General features: G+C 37.3%; 2 protein-coding genes and 2 pseudogenes across 4 annotated transcripts; 1 reads left to right on the forward strand and 3 right to left on the reverse strand.

Annotated features, from left to right (window-relative positions):
• Positions 1 to 801: 801 nt before the first annotated feature.
• On the forward strand, positions 802 to 3949 carry LOC127065254 (uncharacterized; annotated as a pseudogene).
• Positions 3950 to 12881: 8932 nt separating this feature from the next.
• On the reverse strand, positions 12882 to 15117 carry LOC127065255 (uncharacterized; annotated as a pseudogene).
• A 273-nt stretch (positions 15118 to 15390) lies between these two features.
• Positions 15391 to 19191, reverse strand: LOC127065321 (uncharacterized). 3 transcript variants are annotated; one of them, XM_050997496.1, is made up of 11 exons: positions 19044 to 19191; positions 18899 to 18952; positions 18507 to 18536; positions 18378 to 18413; positions 18261 to 18311; positions 18136 to 18170; positions 17894 to 18028; positions 17777 to 17830; positions 17079 to 17694; positions 15872 to 16693; positions 15391 to 15663 (listed from the first exon to the last, which is right to left on the reverse strand). In XM_050997496.1, the coding sequence occupies exons 1-11, from the start codon at positions 19079 to 19081 to the stop codon at positions 15474 to 15476; spliced, it is 2061 nt and encodes a 686-aa protein (XP_050853453.1). In that variant the 5' UTR covers positions 19082 to 19191; the 3' UTR covers positions 15391 to 15473. The 3 variants fall into 3 exon arrangements, with proteins under 3 accessions (XP_050853453.1, XP_050853450.1, XP_050853451.1); XM_050997493.1 differs by having other exon boundaries at positions 17777 to 18028; XM_050997494.1 differs by lacking the exon at positions 18507 to 18536 and having other exon boundaries at positions 17777 to 18028.
• A 538-nt stretch (positions 19192 to 19729) lies between these two features.
• Positions 19730 to 22072, reverse strand: LOC127065365 (uncharacterized). The gene is made up of 2 exons (XM_050997566.1): positions 20665 to 22072; positions 19730 to 20113 (listed from the first exon to the last, which is right to left on the reverse strand). The coding sequence occupies exons 1-2, from the start codon at positions 21885 to 21887 to the stop codon at positions 19822 to 19824; spliced, it is 1515 nt and encodes a 504-aa protein (XP_050853523.1). The 5' UTR covers positions 21888 to 22072; the 3' UTR covers positions 19730 to 19821.
• Positions 22073 to 27028: the final 4956 nt, after the last annotated feature.

The raw sequence follows: 27028 nt of genomic DNA on the forward strand, positions 1-27028 counted from the left end.
ATTTATAATGACTGATGAATTTACATTTATCGTATAATTACATTTTTACGATTAAATAAAATTATGATTTTAAATTAAAGCTTATACGTTTGACACAACGTTTATATAACGTTTGAATATAATGGTTGAACAGGTGTTGCTGGCAAATAAAACGAATCGAATAAAAGAATAAAGATACGTTAGAATAAATCAAATAATATCAACGATACGTATCTTGTTTTATGCCGTTGTCATTAATTGTGAAATATTATATTATTGGCGAAATTTGATTAATAATTTGTGATATTCAATAATTTTTAATATTAAATTCATTAAATTTTAATAATAAATTTTTGAACAAGGGTGTTTCGTTTAGCGAACAAGTTTCTAGTTGGTTATACATCGACGTTTCGTGAGGACATCCTTCCGATGGTCATACGTTCGTGAAAATCGATCGCGAACAAGTCATGATCGCACGTTGTCTACTCTCTATCGTAGTTCTTTCGTTCCTGATCTTCCTACCGTCATTGCGTGAGTAACTTACATAATTCATACCGAACATAATCGTACCTGTTATCGTACGATCATCTATTTATCTTGTTATATTTTCTTTGCGAGTTTCGAAATCTTTATTTGTTATATTCGATAATGTTCGAGAAAGTTACTTACCTTACGAGTAAAGTATTATAAATATCGATTTTCTCAATTATAATGTTTTAAGTATTGCTATAATCGATCCTAAACTCAAGAATTTCATTTATGTTTTGTAAGCAATTAGCGTAACAAATTTGAATTACACTGATTTATCGAGCTATTAGTACGATGTCTCATTTATTGTTGATCATCCGATTTGTTAGTAAATTACACTAATCGTTAGTTAATATCGTATAGACTTTGATATATCTCATACCGCCTCGAGTATTATATCGATTCAATTTAATTTCGTATCCGTATTTAATTATTATATATAGATATGTACCGAAGGATCGTTAATAAAAACGATAGTTGAATTCTCACGAGGATGCACTTTCACGCGATCGTGGAACTTTTAGATAATAATTTTTGTTCTTGTTAGATGGGACAAATCGAAGATATGTCAATTCTCATTTCGTGTTTGACGATTATCAAGGACGATCATTGAGAGAATTAAGTTTCGGTTATGGTCGTCTACTATACAGAAACTATTTTGGTTGTGGTCCTCCGAATGATCCGATATATGATCCTATGGGTTTTAAGGAGCCACTGGAATTTCAAGGTTCACCTAGAGGACCTTCTTCTGGTAGAGTACCTATCAAGACGATGGTTGCCTCTTATGAACGATCTAGGTGTTTCGGATCGAACGAACAAAAGAAAAAGACAGAACTGACAATGAAAGATCTAAGTAGCGACGAAACTAATTGCGTTATGTAAGTGTTCAATAATAAATTGCAAAAATTTATGTATAAAGAATTTCGAATATTTGTATATCTACGATAAATGCCGGACGACGAATAGTTGCTCAGAATAGTACGAGGGAATTTTTGAAAAATTAACTTCTTCCATCTTCGATGTTTACGAAGATAAAAATAACATTTCGTATTATTCAATCACCATGGCGAGAGTAGTTACAAAGTTCTGGAGTTGTTCTTCGTGGAAATGTTTAACGAGCTACGAGCGGTTATCGTGCCAAGCCAACGAAGAATCGCGGTAGAATCATCGCGAATAACACGCGAATAAGCGGTTTGCAATAATTAATCAGTCGCGCGTGCGGCTTACGTGTAATTTGCAGACCTCCGAGTCCCACGGGTGGATGTATTCTGCCTAAACAACCTGACGGTGGGCAGTACGTGTTGGGTGGATGCGGTGAGCCCTGTAGACTGAAAGCAAGCGATAAAGTCCCTAGGAATAGTATTCTCACTTACTCCTGTAATGGTAATTACGTGCTCAGTGGGAACACCATCACCGTTTGTATAAATGACGAATGATACAACCCGCCTACTTGTCAGAGTAAGTGATCAAACTGTTCTTTACGATGCTTCAACGCTTTGTCAAACGATTTCTTGCGTGTCTCTTATTTATAATAAACCGGTTATAAGATTTTTAATAATAATTATTAATACTAAGTGATAATACATGCGAATAGGAAAATAGATTAATGAAATTAAATAACATTATCTTATCTTTTCCGACATCGTAGGTTCAGAAACGTGTTCACCTCTGGAAAGTACCACCATCGATATCTTGTGTACTTATCAGGGAGAGAACGTACTGTGCAATGAACGGGCAAGGCCAGGAACACGAGCAAAGCTCTTCTGTAAACAATCTTATAATTTACCACCCACCAACGACCCAGTCTATCGGGAGATCGTCTACCTCGACTATGGTCTTTGGGATCGTACACTCTTCAGCTGCTTGCCAGGTAATTTACCTTCAAGATAGATATCGGTCTGTCTATCTGGCAAGATATGTTAATCCTAAAGTTCTTTCAGGAATAGTTCTGTATTTATATTCTCGAAATCTTTTTAAAATGTATTTAGAACGAGTGTATCTCATGGCGATACTCTCATTGTAAAATACGGTTTTTTTTTCCATGGCACGCTGGTATCGATCAGAAAATAGCTAACAATAGGTCAAGTACCGTGAAAATGCGGTGAAACTTTCATCGGTAATAATTTCGTAGTGTCCGACAATTATGTCGTATATAATAAAAACAGAAACAAAGAGGAAGAGAGAGAGGGAGAGAAAGAGAGAGAGAGAGAGAGAGAGAGAGAGAGAGAATAACGAGAAAAGGATGACGTTAAATTTTGTAAAACATCGTCGATAAATTTTCCATTCCAGCCGCGCATTGTTTCTATGACGAGGGATTGTCCAAAATGAAAGACATGTCTAGCTACTACGTTCCTGTCGGCAAGTATTACAAAAGTTGGGAAGCTAGAGAGAACTATGTTTAGAAAGTATTGTTGAGAAAATCATTTTACCTGACAGATACATAGGAGCATGAAGAAATTTTGTTCAAGATATAGTCGGCTAAGCCTTTCGAGTTAACAGTTTTGGTTAAACCGATATACCTTGATCGGGATAACATTTATGAGAAAGAACAATTACGAGTTGTTGTACGATGCCGGCATGATAATTAATCGTTTGATATTTTATACTATTAATTACGTGTCCGTTTAAAGGCTCGTAAAATATTTTTCTTTTCTTCTGTTTTTTTTTTTCAAAATTAGATTGTAAGACTCTCGATGGGACGTACAGCGAATATCTTCAAGAGATTAATTTACCCTTCGTATGCTACGATCAATGCTTGTAATCCGTGCCCAATGATTTTTATGGTTGTCTTACGGATGACAAATTCAGTGCAGGATATTTAAATGGTAAATTAATTAACTATCTTAACGTAACGAACTCGTTCGTTAATCCAACGCAATATCTCGATAATATTCAATATAATAATCTCGATAAAGTTAAATCGTACTATTTCATTACGTCCGTCGCTTCATTATACGTTATTAATATGTTCTTTAATATCTTCGAGAGAATCCTTCGAAAAAAAAAAATGGAATGATTAATCGTCCATGTCAATTATAATATAATCATGATAATAACGATGCCGAGATAATGGTTTTGTCGATCGAAGAAACAGTAAATAGTAATTAATTATTCGTTCGTATAGAGGCCCGGACTTTGAACGATTTTTCGTTGTTAATTATTTTCGAAGAGCTATGAAAATACTCGATTATAATTATTTATTGGAATATTATTATCGTGCCTGATGATAGGCATCATTTTATACTCTGTACTTTATTGGTAGGTAGACGACAGCGATTAAATTAAAGAGATATTCGATTTACCAGATACGAGTTTATGCAACGGAGACAGTGGAGAAGGACTTTGTTTCGAGATGCATAGAATTTGGTATCTTCGTGACATCGTGAGAAGCGAGTGAGGCACGATAACTATGATTATGACTCTTACATCGGGTTCATCTATGTCAGCTACTTTCGTGATTGGATACGATCAATCTATGTAAAGGCGTAATGGATCTAACTACACATGAATCTTAATGAAATCGTCTATATAATAATTCGACAGGGTAAAATCAATTGTATTTATAGACGTAGACAAGGAGAAAGAGAGAAACTTGTAGTCGATTTCACTCGATGCACGAATCTTTTTTTTTTTTTATCAAAAAAGTATCACATGATTTATTCTACAAATGTGATTAATAGTAAGGATTAATATTTCATTATAATGCGATTATATTGTGATTATAATAATGCGTGATTATAATGAGAATAATAATGAAGCTGGTTAGATAAGAATCTCGTTTAACCACGAACTTTTTTTTCTTTCTTTCTTTCTTTTATAATTTACAGAGAAAAGAAAGTATGAGAAGTTCGGAAGAAACGAGAGAATAAAGTAAAAGTTTTTAACGAAATCGACGTAATTCCATTTCTCTCCCCCGTATGATTTTTTCTTTCTTTTTTTTTCTTTTTTCCTTTACGTTCGTGAGTTTCTATCCGATTTCGCAAAGTCGCATTCGCAAACAAAGCGACGGCGAATAAACCGCATCGGCTTGCTCGCACTATCCGACAGAAATCTAAATTAGTAACGTATCGTTATTTATAACTGTCGGCTGTATTGCTACACACAACGTAGAGTCACTCGAAAACTTTTTCTCGGTCGAAATATCAAAAGCATGTATTACTCGTTTCCCATAGGTACTTTCCAACGAGTATCGGAATTATCTTCGATGTTATCGATATTCCACAGTTGGATTTTGTTTTATGAGCTCATGCCATTCTATTCTTCTATGTCCCTCTCCTTTTCTATCCATATGATAAATTGAGTTGGATTGCTTTCGTATTGACGGATAGCTTTCTTTTTCTTTTTTCCTTAAATAATCACTTTTTATCTGATTAACAAAATCGTTTTAATTATCAATACATATTTATTTTATTTATACCTAATATTACATTAATTATCGAACGAAATGATTAATCAGTTAACCGAACGTAGCCCTGTAGCTGCTTATACCTCATTGAGAACCGAAGCAAACATAATTTAGTAACGAAGCTTAATCGATGAACGACGATGACGATGTATGCAATTTATTAACGTTTGATTATTAAATTAGGATATCTCCAGGCAGAACCTATGTAATTGTACAGGATGTGAACATCCATCCGAGTTGCAATATTCGCTAATACATATGTTTGTTTCTGGAAGAGTCGCGTTTGCTATTCGTATGATTCATGCGTTAATGGGATATATGTAGTCGGTAAACCTCAACGCAATCGACGAAATTAGAATAGCTTGAAGCTCTCTCCTGTTCGTTCCAGATATTTATCAATGCTTCTTATAAATAATATTCAATTTATTTTTACTCTACGAAATCGAAGTGTGTCACTATGTATTTTATATACACACTAGTTAATAACTACGTCATTACAAGTTTCGCAATCTCGTTCGTTAATTCGTCGACGAAAATGAAATTATGTTCTACTTCATTTTCCATTAATTAATAGCGAATTAATTAGAACGAGCACCTAGTTAAATTTTTTATTTTACGTTAGAGTAACGCGATGGTTGTTCTTAGATCGCTGCGATATCGCCGATGTGTCCTATAATGAATTAATAATTAATTTTGATGCATTTAGATCGATGTATTCGATATAGATATTCATACGCATTTTATCTTTCAATTAACAGAATTAAATAATAAACGCGATGGACTAGACCGGCTATTTTCTTGGAAAATAAATTCGTTCGATGAGCTCTAATGTAATTCACACGTTAATTAATTTTTTACTCGCAACTTTAAAAAATTATAATAAAAAGAGATACCAAGCGGATGAATTTCTAAAAAGCGAATATACGTTACAATTAGAAACGAAATTAAGTACGTAATTATTTACCGTCTGAAAAGATCCGATGTTGTTGAGTTCAAAAATAATGTATTTTCCTGCTTAATTTGACCTTTCAATGGACGACTTGAAAGGTCGAGAACTCCCGAGTTCTATTCTTTTCTAATGCGTTCTAGATGCTTTATCTTCTACTTTTACCTCCTCCTCTTCGTTTCTCAGGAGCAGCTTCAACCACGCGTGTTCCTCTATTCCGCCACCTGTGCAACATGCTTCGCATCGTTGTCGAGAGCTGCTTTGCTACACTTGAGGAATTTTAATTTCGCTCCAACGTGTAAACACGCTGGCGCCAATTTATTTCACCACCGGGGGAACGTTTTAAAGGGCAACGTGCATTCTCTCTCTCTCTCTCTCGTTCTCTTTTTCCTTCGTATACTCTTGCTCTTTCTCTATCCTTCTCTCTCTCTCTCTCTCTCTCTCTCTCTCTCTTTCGTTCACGGTACCGCCCTCATTCAGCTTCCGCTTGGCGATTTACGACGATGCGGAACAGCCCTGGGGGCTTCGAAAAAAGGAAAAGAAAGAAAAGCTTTCGTAGACGTGAAAAGAAGTCGAAGGTAACACCGCGGAAAAGTGGCTATTTTGTATCTGCGGTAGTTAGACGGAAGATTAATGTCCCGCCAAATGTATAGAATTATCTTTTGATTCCTCTCTCTTTCTCTCTTTCCCTCTTTCTCGCTCTCTTTCTTCTTCTCTCTCTCTCTCTCTCTCTCTCTCTCTCTCTCTCACTCTCTCTCTTTCTCTGGCTCTTCTCTTTTTCCCCGTTTTACTCTCGATAAACTCGATTTTTCTTTCTCCGGTCTTTCCTTTTCTCGATGTTGTATGAAAATCAGGTCGAGATACGAACGAACTTTTATCGGTTTCTCGATAATAAGCTGATTTAAATGAAACTCGTGTGTACAATCAAGTTTTTCCAAATAAACGAAACGTCGCATTATATTTTTAATTATGATTACGTGAAGTTTATTAAACTCTCGAGTATTTTCAAAGTTAATTGTGCTTAACGCTCGATACTTCCTCGATAATTGTGCTTGCGGATGATCATTTATTAACTAGAAAATTTGTCAAGTCCCAAGTGGCAAGCTGCGCATTCGCGTAATATAGATCAATTTATACAGAGGGGTTTGAAAATATTTCTTCCTCATAAATGCCGCTCGACGTACAAATAATTTTAAATCGAATAACAAATTTGTTTATCTCTCGACGCGATGACCATCTCATAAAAAGGTACTTTGTTATTCTTATCCTGACTTTGAAGTTTGAATAATATCAAGCTGAAATCAAGGTAGACTAATTAAGGATGAGATACTATCCTTCAAGTTTTATTCCGATCAAAGGTGTCATCATCGTCTCGACGATAAATATCACGAATCGATACTGCGGGGTTAAGAGTCGACGCTTTTCCCTGAAAAAGAACTTTTAGTATTGTCAAATATACTCGAGAGTGGTATCGTAAGAAAGATAAAGGCGTTTTATCATCTTTAATTGCTATTATAGAATAACCAGGTCAAAAGCCTCAAAAGACTCGCAAATGCTCGAAAGAAGGGACAAGTATATACTCGGTGATAATTTAACTCAACCTTTACAAGGAGTTCCTCTCTCTCTCTCTCTCTTTCTCTGTCGACCTTATTCTTTGTGAAATCCTTTAATGGGAATTCTCAGTGACGACTGTAAGGTGACTTAACTGAGTTATAATGTTATTATACTTCGTGAAACCGAGAGAACTCTTGATACGATGCAAAGAGGAGGAACAAAAGAAAGAAGAATAAAAAAAAAGGGAAAAAGGAAAGGAAAAAGAAGAAAATAAAATAAAACGAGAAGGAGGAAAGAATAGGAGAGAAGTTATTTCAAGAGTAGAAGCTCGAATCGATGTGACTTACGTGGCGTGCATCTTACGAGTGAGCTACTTGGAAATATTTATGGAATTACTTGGAGCTTGTAGCTTGAGAGTTCTCTTTCCTTTTCTTGATCGGCAAAGAGAAAGAGAAGGGGTGAGAAAGAAAGATTCATCTCGCGAACGCGATGATCCTTTTGTTTTCGAGTAGGAAAGCCGGATGATCCGAAGCAAGGATTCTCTCGTTTACGGATTAAACGAGCACGTCGAACTATCTTATCGTTTAAATTCTTAAGAGTATCTAAAGAATTTCATCGAATCGTGCGTAGAGAGTTCTTTTCATGCTTCTTAGATTCTTATTATGATCCCGGAATCATCGAGTGATTTAGTATTCGATTAGATCTCTTCTATGATTACTCTATATTCTATATTCTAAAAATTCGTTCTATCCAGTGAATTTCCATACAAAGACAGTTAAATCGATCGTGAATACGAGCGAAAGATACAAAAACGAACCGAATGATAATCCGTGCCATTCGCGAGGATCAACTTTTTCACGAGGGAACGTGCAGACGGTGCAAATGAAAGCTAAGATAATGGAAAATCAAAAAAGAACGCCAGGTAATTCGTTGGTCGCCGGTCGAGGACAGGTGGAAGTGTAGAATGGCAATACTTCAAATTCATTTGCTTGACAATCTCCGGTTCCTACGATGTCCCAGACCTTGCTCTTTGGATTCCAATAAAATCAGAACTTCCTCTCTGTCAAGATCAACGATCGAGGGGCTGGAAAAGAAAGGAAGAAACGAAAGATTAAGGAGGGAGGAAGGAGTCTGCGCTCGAGTCTGCACTCTTTTCGTCTCTCTCTCTCTTTCTCTTACTTTCTACGATCTTCTGTGTTTGTCGAACGATAGAGTATACTCGAGATAAGAAGAAGGAAAGAAAGAAAGAAAGAGATGCAGTGTTCCTCTGGCTAGTTCCGTGGTTCGTTCGTTTCGACGATTTGCTCTCAAAATTCATTGGGCGAAGCGAACGGAAAACGAGCCTTCCCTTTCTATTTCACTCATTCTCTTTTATTCTCTCTCTCCTTCATTCTCTCTTTTCCTCTTTCTTATTCTCTTCTACTTGGAGTCTCCATCCAAGACCTACCTGCGAGACCCCGAGGAACATTCCGATAAGTTATCGCGTAATTATGAAGCCCATAGAACTGCCTGCTCGCACGTTTCTCTCTCTCCAGTGGCTATAAAGAATACAGCGTAGTCGTTTCTCACCGACTCGAGAGATAGAAGTCGGTGGAAGTGGAAGATCCTTTGAGTGTCCAAACTCGTGATACACGATTTTTACGAATCGTTTGCTACAATTCCTCAGGAACGATAATTTTTTCTCGTTTTTCTCTTACTCCGATAAATAAATATATACGTATAGATATAGTTTATAGAAAGAGAGAGAGTATTTAAGTTATCGTTTATAATTAGATTTTGTTTACAATTAGATGAGAAATCTTTCTCACAAATAAAGAAAGAAAAAGAAAAGAAAAAAAGAAAAGGAAAAAAGAAGAGCAGAGCGTTGATTAACGTGGGACAGAAAAGTGTCGGTCGTGGTACATTGTCAAAGAGAAGGAAAGCAACAGTTTTCTCTTTCGTCAACCAACGAGTGTTTCGTTTCGTTTCGTTTCACTTTTCGGTGCGCGGACCAACCGACATATAGTTCGTATATAATTTTAATGCCAAGCGAAAACGCCGGACGAACAAAGAACGTACGCCTTTACAAAGGTGAATGAATGAAATTACACGGGAAAGCGGATGAATTAAAAGATCGTCGGCTGTGTGGAGAAGAGAAAAATGGAAGAAGAATTTCCGTACTTCCGAAAAAAAATCATATTAGCGGAACCCCTGCTCGACCTTTCTATGATTTCTTCTTCTTTTTCTTTTCCTTTTCTTCTTTTTTTTCTTCTTCTTTTTCTTCTTCTTGTTCTTCCTTCTTCTTACTCTTCCTCTCCTTCTTCCTTTCACCCTCCCCCTCCACCTCCATTTATCCGGTTTCTTTGTTTTCAACGAAGCAAACCGGTGTCCCATTTCCTCTTTTCCATCTCCTTTTACTTCTCTTATTCCCTTTCGTCTTTCTTTCTCGATCTTCCCTTGGTCGGGTGCTCTATCTCTCGATTCTTCTCGGCGAATTAACGTTTCACCACGAATCCGCAAATAAATCTTGTAAGCCGCAATTACAGTGGTCGCGGCAAGAAACTAAATCTTCGAATAACGATGCGGCCATTCTCGGATGCGGCTTTAACAAATTTATATCTTTCTCGGCAAACGAATGATATAAAAAATTTTGTTCTAGTATATTTGTAGAAAGAAATCGACATATAATCTCGTGTTACTCAGAAGTACGAAGAATATCGAAGTATAAGAAGAAGAGAAGATAAATATATAGAGACAAATTTATGGCATTAAAAGTGCCTCTTCGAGATGTTAGCATCTAAAAGTTCAAACGACGAAAAGAGCGTTCAATTACGCGACACAAAGGAGTTACCTCAACGTCATCCGTTGTTCTTGCTCGGCCGCACGTTTATTTGTTCTCTGGACGAAGCCTGTCTGGATAGGAGGGGCGAATCACTATTGTTCTTACAGATTGAGTCTTCAGGGTGGATTAATGAGAGCTCTTTCATAAATCCGATTGGAAAGCCCATCTTGACTCTGGTAATGTCAGATGTCGAAAATTTTCTCCCCTAGTATTTTCAGTGTCTATTATTATAAAATTACAAACGTTTTTTATCGGATTATACTTTCTTAAGAACATCAAAATGATATGATATAGGAACTTTATGTAATAAGTGTCGAGTAACGATAGCAGTAGTACAAATCAAGTTTATGTCAGATTTAGAAAAATCGATTAAGGCTGTTCGCTATCATTTCCTCGAAAAATACGATTTTAGTGACAAATATGGACAAAATATGAACTATAAGCGCAATAGGGGAATAGCTTCCCCTACTATGAGCTTATTGCGTAAGTGTATAAGCTTGTAGATTAAACTCTCTCACGCGTAATCTAACGATCGAATTATTCTGTGCGACGGAAATTTTTGTACAAAGTAATAATAGTAATACAATATTTTTATTTTCAATTTTCCATAAAGCGCTGCAAGCGAAGAACATATATTTAAGTAAAGTTCCAGTATTTCCCAGAATTACAATTTTCTATTCCTTTCGTAATTTTAAAGAGCTTTAATTTAATGACTTTAATAAAACTTGATTTTATAAAAGAGAAAAGAAATAAGGAAAGAGAAATACAATGTGTGTGTGTACTTAATGAAGATGAAATTCTGGATTTAATTTAACTTAACTTTACAAAAGTAAAAGAAAATAAAAAAAAAATTGATTCCAATTTAAACAGATATTCTTTTTCACGTTCAGCGAATAGCAAAGGGAGAACTTGGCACACGTCCCAGTGTGCTTGTTTCAGCTCCATGTGCACCTTTATCCAGTGCAGTTTCAGTGGTCCCTACAAGTGCCATATCTTATACGTTTCGTGACTATAATATTAATAGAACTTAATTTTATGGAAATGAAAAATATACCACTTATGAGAAGATAAAAGTATGAATTTAATTTACCATTAAAAAAACGAAAAGACAAGAAGAAAAAGTGAAAAATGTACACACGACTTCAATAACAAAAATGCATGAAATATGAAGTAATCGTATTAGTAATATTAGTAATTCTCCTGATGTTCCGTACTGTAACTATTACGCATAGACTATTACCGGGAAGATAACATTTTTTTTGACACGACTTTTTGTCCAAGAAAATAAAGCTTTTTCAAAGATTCGAAACAGCCATCTCGTCGTTTAAACCTTCGTTTTTAAAATGAAATCTTCTTAATCAAAATCAATCAAGAATTACGTCCGGATTCACTGCTGACATAAATCATTATAAAATCAGGGTTGATGAACAACCTTGATCAACGAAGACTTCCTTTTTTGTGTACGTATGAATGTACGTAAAAAGGGCAGAGATTGGCTGACTTTTCGATCTCGATAAAATTGAACGCTTTCGATATGAGAACGTTCAAACTCCTCCCAATTTCCCTCTCTCTCTCTCTCTCTTCTTCTATTCCTCTTTGCCCCATTCACCCTTATCAAACAACAAGAGCTCGTTTCTAAACCGAGCGAAACTCTTTTACTGCGGTTGTTTTACGCGCTCGACCCGAAAATGTCGGCTAGCTGGTGAGGGTTTACTTCTCTGCCGTTCTCCGTCTCAAGTACCCACAACTTTGCCCTCCAAGTGGTAGGAACACGATGCACTCAGACCACCAGGACCTCTCGCTCGATGACTGAGGAGAGAGCAGCTGTTTTCCGGTGTGCGTGTCTCCCTTTCGTTCGTGGAACGTATACGTACATATAATCGTATACGTATATAGAGTGAGCCAATCGAATTGAAACGGTCAATTCGAAACAGTATTTCGAAGTAATGAAAGTAGGACGAAACATTTAAAGATAACAGTTTTATTAAAACTCGAACAAAATGAAAAATAGGTCGATCTAATTATTTCCAACGTTATTAAATTCTTCTTTTTTCAACGTAATATTTTCTCACGAAATAATCGAATGATTCTATATAAATTGTTCACCCTGCACAGACACGTACTATACATATATATATATATATATGTACGTGCACGTATATACCGAGACCTACGTTCTTTAGCTCTCGTGTAAAATCGAGCACGAAGGTCGAGAATGTCTGTGGCACGACCGAAACCAAAATTACAGAGTTAATGGAAGCCTGGACGTGGGCATACTCTCTTGTTCCAGTAACGGAGAGAAGAGAAATCGAGGAGGATCTCACCCTCGGCCCACTTTACTTTCGAGAACTATATGCCGCTTCTTCTTCTCAGAATAAAGACTCTTATCTCGGGTTTTCTTGGTTTTCTTTAAGGAATTTCCCGAGCTCGTCTTGTCTCGTTCGTCGCGTTAACGAAAGCGCTTCTTCCTTTTCATTTTTTTTTTCGCAAAATTAACTCTCTCGAGGTAAGAACATCGATCTGCATACATATTTAATATATTACTCGAACGTCATATTTTCTCAATTATTTAATGATATTGATCGTTCAATCATTTCAATAAACATTTACGATCGTTCGTATTAATTTTAACGATTGATATAGTATCTTCATCGAAGGACAAAATTCTTAAGGACAGTGTCTTTAGGATGGATTTCGAATACAGCAATAGTGCCTTAGTTGAATGGTAGGGTAACGCCCCTATCGATAACTAAACCAGCGTCGTAGCCATGGGACGTGACCTTGATCTTTCGACACATTCCTCTTTCGGAGGAAGATTTCGGTATCGGCCATTTTTTCGCTCTATATAATTCTCGAATCGTGTAACACATTCTTTTATCTTTTATGTATAACGAGAAATTAGTTTTCCAATTCGAGGAAACATTATTCTTTTTCGAAAATCAATCGCCTTCGTAAAAATTAATAATCATGAATTAAATAAAAGACTACGACGATAAGATTTTATTACTTTTGAAGCTTCATTTTCGTCGGTCTCCTTTTCCAGTGCTATTTTAATTAATTTTTTAACAATCTCCGGTAGGTGAAAATTCATCGAACGATATCAACTATCCGATTCCGAATCAATGCATAAGCACATTTCAGAACATTGAATTTTATACATATCTCGATCGTTGGTTCGAATGATGAGAGTGATCGTATGATAAATATTCTCTCATGTATACTATCTAAAAGGATTTTCAAAGATATTCTTTTTTTATCTAACGAACGTCGTTAATTATTCCTTGAAAATATATTATTATCTCGATAAGAAGCGAAAAGATGGAAGCTTTTCAAGCTCGTTTAACGCCAGCTACGGCAAGACTCTTTGACGAGATTTCTGAGCATTTATTATTTTTGTCTCGGTACTTTTTGTATCGGTCCTGGAAAAACGAGACACATTAGTATGGTAATTGCAAGGTTATGATAAAATGATAATTGATTTTAGCTTGACATCGAGGATACGCCGATACGTTTCTCGTTGCGCATGAATATTAATTATTTTGGATGAAAGTTTTTGCTTTGTGTTTTTCCTTCTCTGTCTATCGTCCGATTGGGAATTAAAAGCCAATCGACATTTAACGTTACGTTGCACAATACACGTTAATTACCGATATTACTGATTTCGGTAAATACGCTCTTATATGTAATCGAAATTTAATGAGCAATTTGAAATAGCTCGTTCGTTTCGGAAAAAAAATTTAAAAAGTCAAAAATAAAAGAAAAAGAAATAAAAAAGAGAGAGAAAGAGGATTACATCGACGACAAGCTACTCATCAATTTTCCCGTTGGCACCTCGGTTAAATGCAAGACCTCGTTGTGTATACTTTAATAAAGTTCCTACGATATAAATAATTGTCAGTAGTTATCTCTCTCTCTCTCTCTCTCTCTCTCTCTGTCTGCCTGTCTCTCTCTGTCTCTGTCTCTTTCTCTCTTTCTCTTGCCTGTCTTGCATCAAGCCATAAAATTTACGTGACGCATAGTTCCAAAGTTATGACCTCTTTGTAAAAGTCATAACTACGTAGACCTTGTAATTTGCAAGTTATAACTGCCAAAGTTATAATGTGTATAAACTATAACTTGAAACTGCCTCGTGGTCGAGCAGCGAAAGCAATGAAGACGCATTACCAGTGGCTTTATGAAAACACGGAATCGGTGAATACCTATTGCTTATTTTAAACTTGGAAAAAAGCAAATAGATCGTCTTAACGACCGAACGACGAAGAAAAGTTCCTATGGGAAAAGCTGCACGATGAACTTATGAAGAATTTCTTTCTTCTTCTTTTTTCCCTTCTCTTCTACTCTCCTTTTTTTTCTTTTTAACGAGAATTACGAACGTAATGGCCTTTTTTATTCGGCATTTAAAAAATTTTTGTTTAAAGTCTATTGAATAATCTACTTAGTCGAGGTTCTTTTCGTAGTCTTTCTCTTTCATTATGTCCTTCGGCGATCGAGTATTCTCATCAGCTTGATAAACTTCACGATGAATATCCTCACCGTAGATGATGGTTCTTATTCGACTTCTCATCAATAAATTATATCTCCCTTTTTGTAATTTCTTAAATGTATTTTCTACGTCGTTACAATGATCCATCGAAAAGATATCCTCGTCGGTAGAGTATTTAGGATTTGTACTTATTAAGGCTTTTTTATTATTTTTTATCATTTGGGATGCTAAGGAAAGCTTCATCTCCGTCTATCGAAATCACTACATCAGCCCATTACTGTCTTTACCGTCGTCTGTACTAATTGATTAATTTCTTATTTCTTTTCATTTTTTTTCTTTTCTTCTTTCCAAAGCAATATGTGTAAGAATTACCTTTTAATTATTCGGAAATAATTCTCCATCTTCGATTTTATAAAATTTTCGAAATATTTCGATTTTATAAAATCTCAGAGTGTTTTTTTCGTTATTCCTAAAACACGTTGTGGCCAGAAAGGTTGACACAGCAAACGTGGTATTTCATGAGTTAATTAATCAACGACAAGAACTTGAAAAGTATGTTAGAAATTCGACGAAAATTTGTCATCGAATATGAAAAAGAAACAGCTACATTCACGACACAGAATTTTATGCAAATAAATAAATATATGTATCAGGAAGATCGAAAACAATAAAGATTATGTTTGAGAGTTATTTATTCCTTGTTTGGTTTAAGAGAATCCAGGGAATTCAGAAACAGGATTCTGGAATCGTGCGATTCTTAGCAGCATCCTCCGCAGTTCGGATTCCCGCCACCGCAGCATTCCGGACCGGATCGTCTTCTGGTATTTCTTGGGAAACAGCAGGTACCACCACTGCTACCGGCACAACTGTATATCCTTCCACAGGATTGACCACCGCATCCACCGCAAGATCGAAAGCTTTTAACTTCGCAAGATTGGCACTTGCATCTGATATAAGCAAGAAAACGAAAAACGTCAAGATGTTTCGTTTCTAGAAAAGATCCGTCCTTCTGATAACGTAAAAACGTTCGGTTAAAACGCGTTACGTCAGGAGAACAACGTAAAATATTTGCCGATTAAATTGCTTCTGAAATTGCTTAGTCAAATTCGATAAAATATCAACTTTCGACTGAATGTATTGACGTATATCACTCACTGACAAGGAAGTTCCTTTTGTTGTACCCTACAACAACGAGTAATCTCATCGGAACAAATTGATCCACCACAGGAATTACAAGGACATCCCTTTCTGTCGAGGCAAGGATCTGGCCTTCCGCAGGAACTACGATTATGAAATCTCATTGGAGTACATATAGGTGGTCTTAGGCAGGGAGGTGGTGAACAAGGTGACGACCGACAGGAAACTTGTGGCCGAACTGGTGAGCAGCATGAACCACGTGAATGGTCTCGTCTACCGAAAATCGTCCAATGTTGTATGGGTTTGTACGATCTTCCGCAACCACCTCGGATCCTTCTATCTTCGTTTCGATGTTCTGGACCATCGCAGCATTCCTGATCTTCTTGCAATCTAAGCACGTCTTCGTTGATTGGATTGTGGGTCCAAGAATATTCATCTTCGTCCATGTTCTCCCAAAACATTGCATTCGAAACGTTGTCATCTTTATTGTTATGCAAAGGCTTCATTTCTATGTCGTTCGGATTCTCCATAGCGGATTGATCTGTGAATTCCATCGCATGGCGATGTTTATGTTTGTCTTCCAGATCACATTTATTTCCACCGCCTCTAAGACGGTCCTCTTTTTCTTCGAGTTTGAACGACAGACTCGATGACGATGACGAATTCTCACGTAGCGGTGTTTCTTTTGAAAAATCCTTGTCTTTGTAGCTTTTAATACATTCTGCACCTTTCGTACTCTTCGAGAAGAAAGGAGAACGGTTTTTCGTTTTACAGTAACTCCTTAAAATGGTATTTCCAATGACAGGAATATTTAGCAAACGTCGATTCGGACGGTTCGTTCTGCAAATGTTTATAACATCGATTTAAACTACAATCGTAACTCGTTGATTATAATTTTACCATCGAAATTGACTTTTCTTTCCATTTCCTATTAACAATCGACTCGACCGAAGGGAAACGAATTCGTCGTTACTTTAATTTCTGCACGTCAGTCGAGAAAATCAGACCGAATGAAATTATACGTATATACGTATATATACGTATTCCAGAACGAATTTGTTTCTCTTTTCTTCGTCGCAAAATCAAATCACTCGAGCGAGATTAAAAGCGAGATTTAAGTACGTTGAAAATATCTGACGAATTGCAATGACGAAGATAACGTCGATCGAATAACCACGATCGAAGTGAACGTACCTGCGTAATAAATTTATTATGTCATATGTACCTCGTTTTCCTTGCAATATCACTTTTCGTATTTTTTCTTCGAGAGCTCGACTTAAAAATAAGACCCAAGGTTTCCCATATCGAGTAGTACCGACGATATTTATTTCCAACAACACCTCCGACGTTTTCTCGAACGCGCATCGAAATGGCTGATGGAACCAACGGAGTAGCCGTTGTTACTCGTCGAAACTTCCTGGAGCAGCTCGTACTCCCAGCAGCCATTATGTTTTGCTTACGTCGAAAGTTCCAACGACGTTCAGGGACATCAGGAACGACGGTGCCGTAGTTGTACGACGAGGGAACGCACTCTGCAGAAACGCTTGCGCGTCCAACGCAATTCTTGCTACGGAGACAGCTTTCCCAACAACTTTCCTGAGCTTCCTCCATCCATGCTGGCTGACCACGAAGGCTACTTAGGCTTCTATGAAACCCACGACAAGGCGGATCTTCCTTCGGTCTTCGAAGTGAACTTTCCACCTGGAGGACCGAGTTCTTCTTCCTTCGACAACGAATTCTTGGCATTTTGGTCTTCCTCGAGTCTTTACTACCACCACCGCGTAAACGGCTTCCGTGACGTGTTACGTAAAACCTTGGAAATAATTTTTTCTCTGGGACACCTATTACGTACGACATCGATCGTTTGTCAAATGATTTCTTAATGATTACGAACCATCTCAAACTGTAAATCAGGTCACTCACTTAACGAACAGAAATCTTTATCGTAGTAAAACTCTCTGTCTCTTATTTGAATTCCTACAAGATAAAAGAAAATTTTACTTTTCTCTGGTGGAGATGTTCTCAATAAAATTCGTTTACCCGGTACGCAAGAACAGTTTCCTTCACATCCCTGTCCAAGTCCTGGACCACAACCTGGAAGTCCTCCGCAACAATTCGTACACTTACTACGATATCTCTTAATTGGTATCGAAGTTTGTATACATTGGTCTTTAACTACACAACGAACAATTCATGTGTCTATATATATATATATTTATACACCTATATAATTGTTTTTATCTTCATCATACTATAATTATAACTATTATAACAAATTTTACCATGCATGAGCAACATCATAGAAGGCGATACTTCCCTGAAAGATTAAATGAAAGAACTATTACGTATACTCCATATAAAAATAAAGTGGAAACATTATTACGGCGTAAGAATCACTATATCCTACTTGGGTTCCGTCGTAACGGCGATTTCTCTCGTTGTTATAACAGGGCAAATCCTAGAATAATGATCAGGATGGACCTAACAATCGGTATAAAGTGTGGCTTTATATAACGTGCCTTACTTTTGTTGCGCCGTTCCTTCGGTGAGTCCGATTTTCCTGCGGACAATAGAGCACATCGATAGAAAAGAATAGAAATTCTCAACGATAACTTATTGTTGGTAAAATCTATCTATATAACAGTGTATATACCTGCACACGACATCTTTTTCTCTTTGCAGTCTATAAGAGAAAGAAAAATCGAGTTGTAGAAAGATATTTTATCGAAAGAAGCCAAAAAATAAATTCTTTATTTCTTGACTCGTTTATTTTCTAACATTTACTCTTTTACTTTAGTTTTCTTACCGGTATACTTACTCTTTTCGAGTTTAGCGAAGTTAATTGAATAAAGTTTTTTTTATACATCTTTTTCTTTTTTTTTTTTTAGGAGAAATACCTGCACGTTCGAAAAGGCAAGGGCAAGAAAACTATTTAACACGTAATATTTTAACGCGTCGCTAACCGTTAATGAGCAAAAACCACAAGTGTAATATAAAGCCACATAAAGATAATAATTATGGAATAACGAGAAGAGCTCGACTTACCGATATCTTCTCAACATCTCTGCTATTCTTCTCTCTCTCGCTTGCCTGAACTTTCTACGAGGCGAAAAATGAAAAATCGAAATAAAACGTGAGCTTACATGAACGCCAACCGAACGTGTTAAATTAAAAGTAATAGAGCACGTACACTCGAAGAGGTTCTACTTTCGTCGGAGTAGCTGTCATGATCGTCGATTCGAGTTTACCTGAAAAAATGTCAATTTAAATGTACCGAACTACATGTTTGTAATTTAATTTTGTTGGCCGAAAAAAAATGTGACGTTTAGAAGATTTCAATGAAGTTTGTTCATTTTTATTGTTATATCGATTTAATCGATAATTCGATTATGCATCTTCCTTCGCTGCTTTCGATTTTATCGAAATATAATACGACTCGTAGTAATAATACAGTATACTCTTTTGTTTGAAAGATCGGAGGAAAGATCAATGAGATTTTATACGATGTCAGACACAAAAATTTTCTTTCGTGGAGCACGTCTATTCTAGCTCGAAAATGTAGAATTTATGGATGCATCTTCGCCGTGGCCTTTATTGTTACATCGGATGTAAAATATGCAATAAGATTTTCCTTCAATATTTCGATATATATATACCTACACATATATACCTATATTTACACACACACGCGCACACACATAAATCTATATATCTATGTTAGATTTCTTTTTCTAGAGTTTCTTCTACCGTGTTTTATTTTCCTTTGCAATGCTCCATTTGCTTCAAAGAAGTAACGCTGCTTTTGAACCGCGTAAGCTGGATCGTCAAGTTATGGAAACTATTTTCTTCTTTTATTTCCTTTCGCTCACTCGCATCCTCTATTTATATCTTGTAATATTTTAGAATAAAAAGAAAAAAATACGATATATCAAAGCTGTATCTTCTTATTTATTTTTAACATATTTTCTCTATTCCCCCTTTTCACATGATTCTGGACATTCTTTATCAAAGAATACTTTCGAATTTCTCAATAAGCTATCCGAAATTTCGTTTCCCTTGTCCTCAGGCGTATCTTTCGATTTGGACATATCCTTTATCGCCTGGCCGATGTTCGTTATCGCCGATTGTACCAAATTCTTGCAACTATCCTGTATATGAGACCAAACTTTTCCTATCTCGAAATCCCCGAACAATGAACGTTGGCTGCACTTTGGATTCTTGTCTTCTTCCGGTGTATTCCTCATCTGTGATTCGTAACAGCTTTACGAAGAACACAATACGAAAAATTAGCTTTAACGATATATAGGTGTAAAAGAAAATTTCGGATTAATGATCCGTAAGATTTCGATCATATCGCAAGATTCGATAGGGTCGAGATTATCGTATTATATAAAAGATAAGAACGCGTAATATCCAATGAACTCCCTAAAGGTATATAAACCATTATATAAAGTGATTTTGGATACAATCAAATTACGTTGAAGATTTATTTTCTCCCATCGTAGCGAAGAAAATATCTTAGATAGATCTTTTGGGTTCGTTGCTTAATTTATTAGATTATATTGAAAGAAAAACGAGGAAAGGATAAAATAAAGCTCCATTGAAATTTACCGTAATATTGTGTCTATCTTTTTCTCTCCTGTAGTCTGCTTAATCATTATTCATAATATAATATAATATAATATAATATACGTATGAAATACGTATTAAATTACGGTTAAAATCTACGAGAATTCTACGTCAAGTATTTCCTCTAGGTTTCTTTATAATTCATTTCAAAAAGGAAAAGCAAAAAAGTAGATACGACTAACCGTGCTCTCTTAGTATCCGAATGAACGTTAGAACTCGTACCGACGTCTCTCCATCGAATATTCTCTCTCCAATCGTAATCCGGCCGTCGTGCTTTCGATTCTACCTTTTCGAGTTGACTCCAAGTCGCGTTCTCAACGGAAGAACATTTTTCCTTTGCAGTGAAACGACTGCAGCAAGGTTCGAGCTCGAATTCTCTGCTTTTACAACGAGTTCTGCACTTGTCGGTCATTGCATGCTCCTCCTTCTCGAATGGGCCATCATCCCGTTGAACATCTTCGTTCATCGTCGAATGTTCTCTGATTATAGACGATTCGTTCGAACAGGGACAGACATTCGGTAGATTCGTGTTCGAGGACCAGCTTGTAGAAAATTCGAGCGTACTCTCGCCGGTTTCTACAAAGAGACTAGCTTTCGATGGCGTACACTCTCGAGAACAGACCCCGCTTTTTTTCGAACAACAACAAGCTTCTAAGTTCGACGAATGATCGACATTTTCGTAGGTCGTCCAATCGAAAGATTCGGGATATTTCTCCATAATCGAAGAGTAACTAAAATTCTTGCAATTCTTGCAGGAATTCATATTCGTTTTATAAGATAGCTCGCGATCGTTCAAATAAGCTTCGGGATTCTTATAAACTTGTGAATTGGTATTGGGAATGTTCAAGGAAAAAGATGGAGAACGGCAATGGGGACAATCGTTGGAGAGTTTAATTTTGCTCGTTGATTTGAATCCTCTGACGTCGAATGACGAATAATTTGCTGGATAATGACTGTCGAAATTCTCGTTATCCCTTTCGATCATTTTACTCGCATCTCTCTTAATTATTCGAGGAATTTCATTTCGATATTGTCTTTTCCATTTACGTTTCGATCGATTTTTCTTCAACTTCGATGATCTGTTCAAGTGTCGTCCTACGTTAATACCTGGTATCGATTGATCTATTTTCTTAAGGTTGCACCTGTTTGGACTATCGATCTCGTCTCGAAATATTATATCCTCCAATGAAATTATATCGAGCTTAAATCCAGTATTCGATGGTCTATCCAAATTATTGTTACAATCTGTATTAAAATCCGTCAACGATTCGTTAAATCGCTTTTTCTCATTTCTCTGAGAGCTTTGCGATTCTTCCAAAAACGAAAGATTTTCTCGGCTCGATGGGTAGCACGTGTTTTGATTTACTCTGTATAGATGATTAATGTTATCCGAACGATCGCACATTTTTTCTTATTATACTTTTATCTCAAGTCTCTTAATGTATATGCGTATGTATATGTATATCTAACAATCATCTCACATTTTAAACAAAGGTCCAATTATTTAGAAGAAATTTTGAGCGAAGCTTCGTAGTAGGGGTATTTTTGAATTGAAATTTAGGATTTAGAATTTAGGTTATTCATCGTTGTCAAATCATTAGGCCAGAATTATGGTTAGGGTCATAAAAAAAGACGGGAAAAAAGCAGATTGAAGAATCTCACGCTCGTTCCACCGTCTTTTTTCCATCGACTCGTTTGGAGTTTCCTCTCTCTTTCTCTCTTTCCTTCTTTCTCTCTCTCTCTCTCTCTCTCTCTCTTTCTCTTTTTAGTGAGCAATTTAAAGCTCGCCTATGCAAGTCCCGAATGCCATAGTCCTGGCGCGTTGTCGCAAATTAGAAAGGGAAATAAATCATTAAAAAGAACTTAAACGCTCTCGACGAGCCGTTTATCGCTGTGGCTCTCGTCGAATGCACTAATGGCACTCTCGCCTCGTCTCTTTAATTAAAAACCGTCCATCGAAGAGAGAGAGAGAGAGAGAGAGAGAGAGAAAGGTCTTTAAAAAATATGTCGCATCGTGACTCATTACAGTAATTAATGTCGTCTGTATCGTTAAGACAAAGAGTCGAACGATCCGAAAAATTTTTCATGCTTCTTCCATTGCTATTTATAAAACAATGCATAATTGATAAGATATATTGATCAGTCGTACGATATAAAAATTCATAATATTAATATGAAACGATAAAATATGTATATACTATGATAAATAGAAAATAAATTTCTAAATTCTCTGGCATTTCGAGTTCATCTCCGTATCCCTTTATTTCGGTTATATATTTCTCTCTCTCTCTCTCGTACATTTGTGAATTTAGCGGGGTAGTATATTCGCACCCTTTGGCCTAACATAGAGGGAGGGTCGATTTCTTCGACGGAGGGTCATGCGTTACGAGAGGACGAGCACGATCTTTATACATCTTTATCTCTTTCTCTCCCTTTCTTCTCGTCTACCATAGGTATAGAAAAAGATTCCGTCCTTTTTTACCTTCCCTTCTCTTTTTTTTCCTCTTTTTTTTTTTTTCAAAAGAACGAAGCATAAAATTGTATTCTACGTCCCTGGATGAGGATCAGGCTTCCTCAACGAATATGTAGAATCCCAGCGTATTTTGTAAAGGTAATCCACGGATGCTTTTCATCCTTGGAATGAAACGTCTCGAATATACATATACATACATATATATATATATATATATATATATATATATATATAATGTAAGGTATAGCTTTTTGCAAGCGGTGCCTTTTCGTCCGGAAGGTGAGTATAGAAAAGGTCCTAGCCATGTTGTGACGAATATCCGATACGTTTCCCCACCTACTTGAAATTTTACTACTACCGAGTTCACCTTTCCTTTACCACAATTCTCTACCTTCTATCGTTCAAATTGTTATGATAAAACGAACGAGCACGATTTCGTTGATACGTAGAATACCATACACGTACACAATAGAGTATAAAAGTATTATAATAATTCATTATTCGATAGATATTAACCCTGATGAAGAAGGAGTCTTGTAACCCGATATTTAATGCGATATCCAGTCGATACCTTGCTCGTCGTCGTACTCATCTTCCTCTTACAGAGTGGTAACGTTTCGCTCGCGTATAAGTACGCTTAGTCTCGCGCATTTGTCTTGGCAGAATATGCGAGGGTAAAAAGACTCGAAGGGATGTAGATGATGCACCCCTAGAGTGGAGCTCTTGAGACACCAGACACCCCTCCGCCTGTCTGGTCACACGACAACCCTTTTTAAGTGGCGAGTATTATGTCACTCTTGTGCTTTAATAGACACCTACACCTACTGCGTCGTCGTTGGCTTGGCTGGTTTACTGGCTGGCGTATTCAACTCTCTGAAAAAATTCTGTCCTTTTGCCATCAAACAAAAAAAAAGGAAGAAGAAGCAACTCACCTCGCGTGCGAGGGCATTCGTAAAGAAAGAGCAAAAGAGAGAGAGGGAGAGAGAGAGAGAGGTTGACGAAAATTTGCACCTCTTTCGGAGAATCGAGGATGCTCTATCGCGTGCCACTTCGCGTTTCTCACCCTTTTGATTTTTTTGTTCCGCATTTTCCGAACTTGTCCCTCTGTTTTTTTTTCTCTTTCTCTTTTATTTTGTTTTCCTGCGAAAGAAGAAAATATATATCGCACGCATTGCGTCTTTTTTTCTGTTTTCTTTTGTAATAAATAATTCACGCGTGACGTTCTCCTTTTTCTTTCTTTTTGTTTGTTTTTTTTATATATATATATATTATACCCGCTAAGATTCATTTTACAATTTATGCATGTACGTAGACATCTACGTTGATATTTCGTGTTCACGCAAAGTGATTAATCTTCGTTAATCGTATTTTGTCTAGCAGGTATCGCTCGCAAGAAGGGAGTACGAGGCGGTGATCGATGAAAGCACGCATCGCATAGCTTCAAAGTGAATTGTATCGAACCGTACGATCAAAGCGTATGATCTCCGGGCTTCCAAGCGGAAGGCAAGATAAGCCTTGGCTAACTCCGCTGGCCGACAGCGAAGAGAAGGAAAACGAAGAAGAGGAAAGAGGAGGAAGAAGAAGAGAAGAGTTAGAACAAAAATAAAAGGAAGAAGAAGAAAAAGTACTAGTAGTAAGAGGAAAAGAAGGAAAGAGAAAATCGCCAATCTCGAGGGAAATAAACCGGAGCTATTCTAAAATTCTAGGGGCCTTTGAAAATATCGTGAAATATTTAACAGACGCTCGTCGTCAAATTTCTTTTGAAGCGGTTATCCAGCATTATTTTTTTCATTTCCCGCTTTTTACGGGACAAGGAAATAGGACCATCGCGGAAAACAAAAAGAAAAAAAAAGAAAAAGAGAAAGAAAAAGAAAAAGTAGAAAAAGGAAAAGAGAAAGATGAATGGGACGGACATGCGAGAAAGAAAAGGGAAATAATTTGAAGATTATTTCACGTTGATCGTGGACTACCGATAAAGAAGAAAAAAATCCACGTGCTCGAGCGTCTTCTACGAGATTAAATAGCGACTCGTTCCAAAGGAAGAGGAAGAAAGAGAGGGGACCAACGAACGAAAGAAAGAAAGAAAGAAGGGAAGAACCAAAGAAAGAAAGAAAGAAAGAAAGAAAGAAAAAAAGAAAGAAAGATAAAGAGGAAGGAAAGGAAGAAGATAGAAGGAACAAGTTATAGGATAGCTACCGTCGACGCGGAAACAAATTGCAGCCATTGTCCCCTCGGACGTGCGCCTCTCTTTGAAGTTCGCCGGACGAGCGAGGCGAAGCGTCCCGCATTAAAAAGGACGGTCTTCATAATGGGAGCGAAGAGATTTCGTAAATTAATATTGAAACGCGGAGAGCGGACTTACGAGAGAAAGAGAGAGAGAGAGAGGAAGAGAGAGAGAGGAGGATCTATCTGGTCGACGAGGCTCACCAGGCGCCAAGGCCGAGGAGGGTGAGTAGAAAGGGTGGCTCAATTACGTGGCTGCACGTAAAATGCGCGATTTTCCTTCTCCCTCTCCTCCCCTCTTCTCTCCTTTCCACTCCTTTCCTTTCCTTTCCTCTTTTCTCCTCTTCTCTCCTCTTCTGTTCTCTTCTCATCGCCGGCAAGAATATTCCGAGAAGAACGACGAGAATAAGAGGAGGTTGACCCCGTAATTTGAATGATACGACGTTGGACCGAACGAGAGGAAAAAGAAGAGAATAAAGATAAAAAGGTAGAGAGAAGGAGTGGGAAGGGGCAAGGGGGAGAAGAGGAAGAGGAAGAGTAGACGAAGGACGAGGCGGGTAAGCTGCAGACAGGGTGGAGAGATAGATAATCAAGGCCAGACTGGAGGTGAACCAGGCATGTTAACCAATCAATCGTGTAGGTACCGGTTCTGTAACATCGACGCTCCAGCACGCGGAGATTCGGATATGCGAAGGGTTGGTTTATGCCGTCGGTGGACCAGCTTCAGGGAAAAGGGGGTGGTTCGTGCATCGTTGGTGGGGGTGCAGTGTTCGGGCAATTACCTAGACCCGATCTAGCCACAGTCCCTCGAGCGTAATCACCAACACGTGCTGCTATTAGGCGTGCACGTGATCGATGTATCGAATCCAGTGGAAAATCGAGAAGATAGATAGATAGATAGATAGATAGAGAGTAAGAGAGAGACCGAGGGAGAGAGAGAGAGAGAAAAGGGGTAGGAGGATCCTGTCGAGACTGGTCAGATTTTATCGAGAGGACAGTCCACTCCAACCCGCCGTCGGCGACTTGTTAGAGCATCGATCTCCACGCACGGATTGAAAGTGGAAAGTGTACTCTTCCATTGGTATAGGTCTAGCTTGGTTCTGACCTTCGAATTGGATTTCGCGATCCCAAACATGACGCCAGTCTGGGAATAAATGCAAACGGGTTGTCGCTGTTGTTTAACGGCCTAATGATTTCAATGATCCGACTAGGAATCGAACGTGTTACCGATATACTCTCGCGTGCAGTCTATTCGAAGATCCAATATTGCAAACGGGACACGTGTAGCGACGAAGATGATTAATTTTCGTTCGGATAACGAGCTCTCTTCTTCTTCCTTTTTTTTCTTTTTCCTTTTTCCTTTTTTCTTTTTTCTCAGCCATCGGCTAGAACCCGATGAGATTCGTTAGACTATCGATTCGAATTGAAAATGGAAAGTCCACAAATCCGCTGATATCCATTGTCTGGACTCTATCGAAATTTCAAATTAAAACTGGGAGTCGCGAGTACGACGATGGGAAGTCTCAAAATACAACTGACGTTTATTTTCTATTCCGATATTGATTTTTATTCTCCTTCGGTACGTTCGATTTGTGGAAATTTCATTACACACACCGATTTCATTCGATTTTCTTAAGAGAAATAAATTCGCGACGATGTCTGCGTGATTATTTCGCGAGTTCGTGATCGATACGTAGGACAGCTAGAAGGCTGCTGTAACGTTTACACGCTATTCTAAATACAACCCGTTCGCCGATACGATTTGGCAATTTTCCAATAGAAATCCGCGCAATCTCGACTCGATTTTTTGGCGTAAAATAAAATTTAATTTTCCATGGGATTCTATAGCA

The sequence above is a fragment of the Vespula vulgaris genome, chromosome 7, assembly GCF_905475345.1.
Source record: "Vespula vulgaris chromosome 7, iyVesVulg1.1, whole genome shotgun sequence".
Classification (NCBI taxonomy): domain Eukaryota; kingdom Metazoa; phylum Arthropoda; class Insecta; order Hymenoptera; family Vespidae; genus Vespula; species Vespula vulgaris.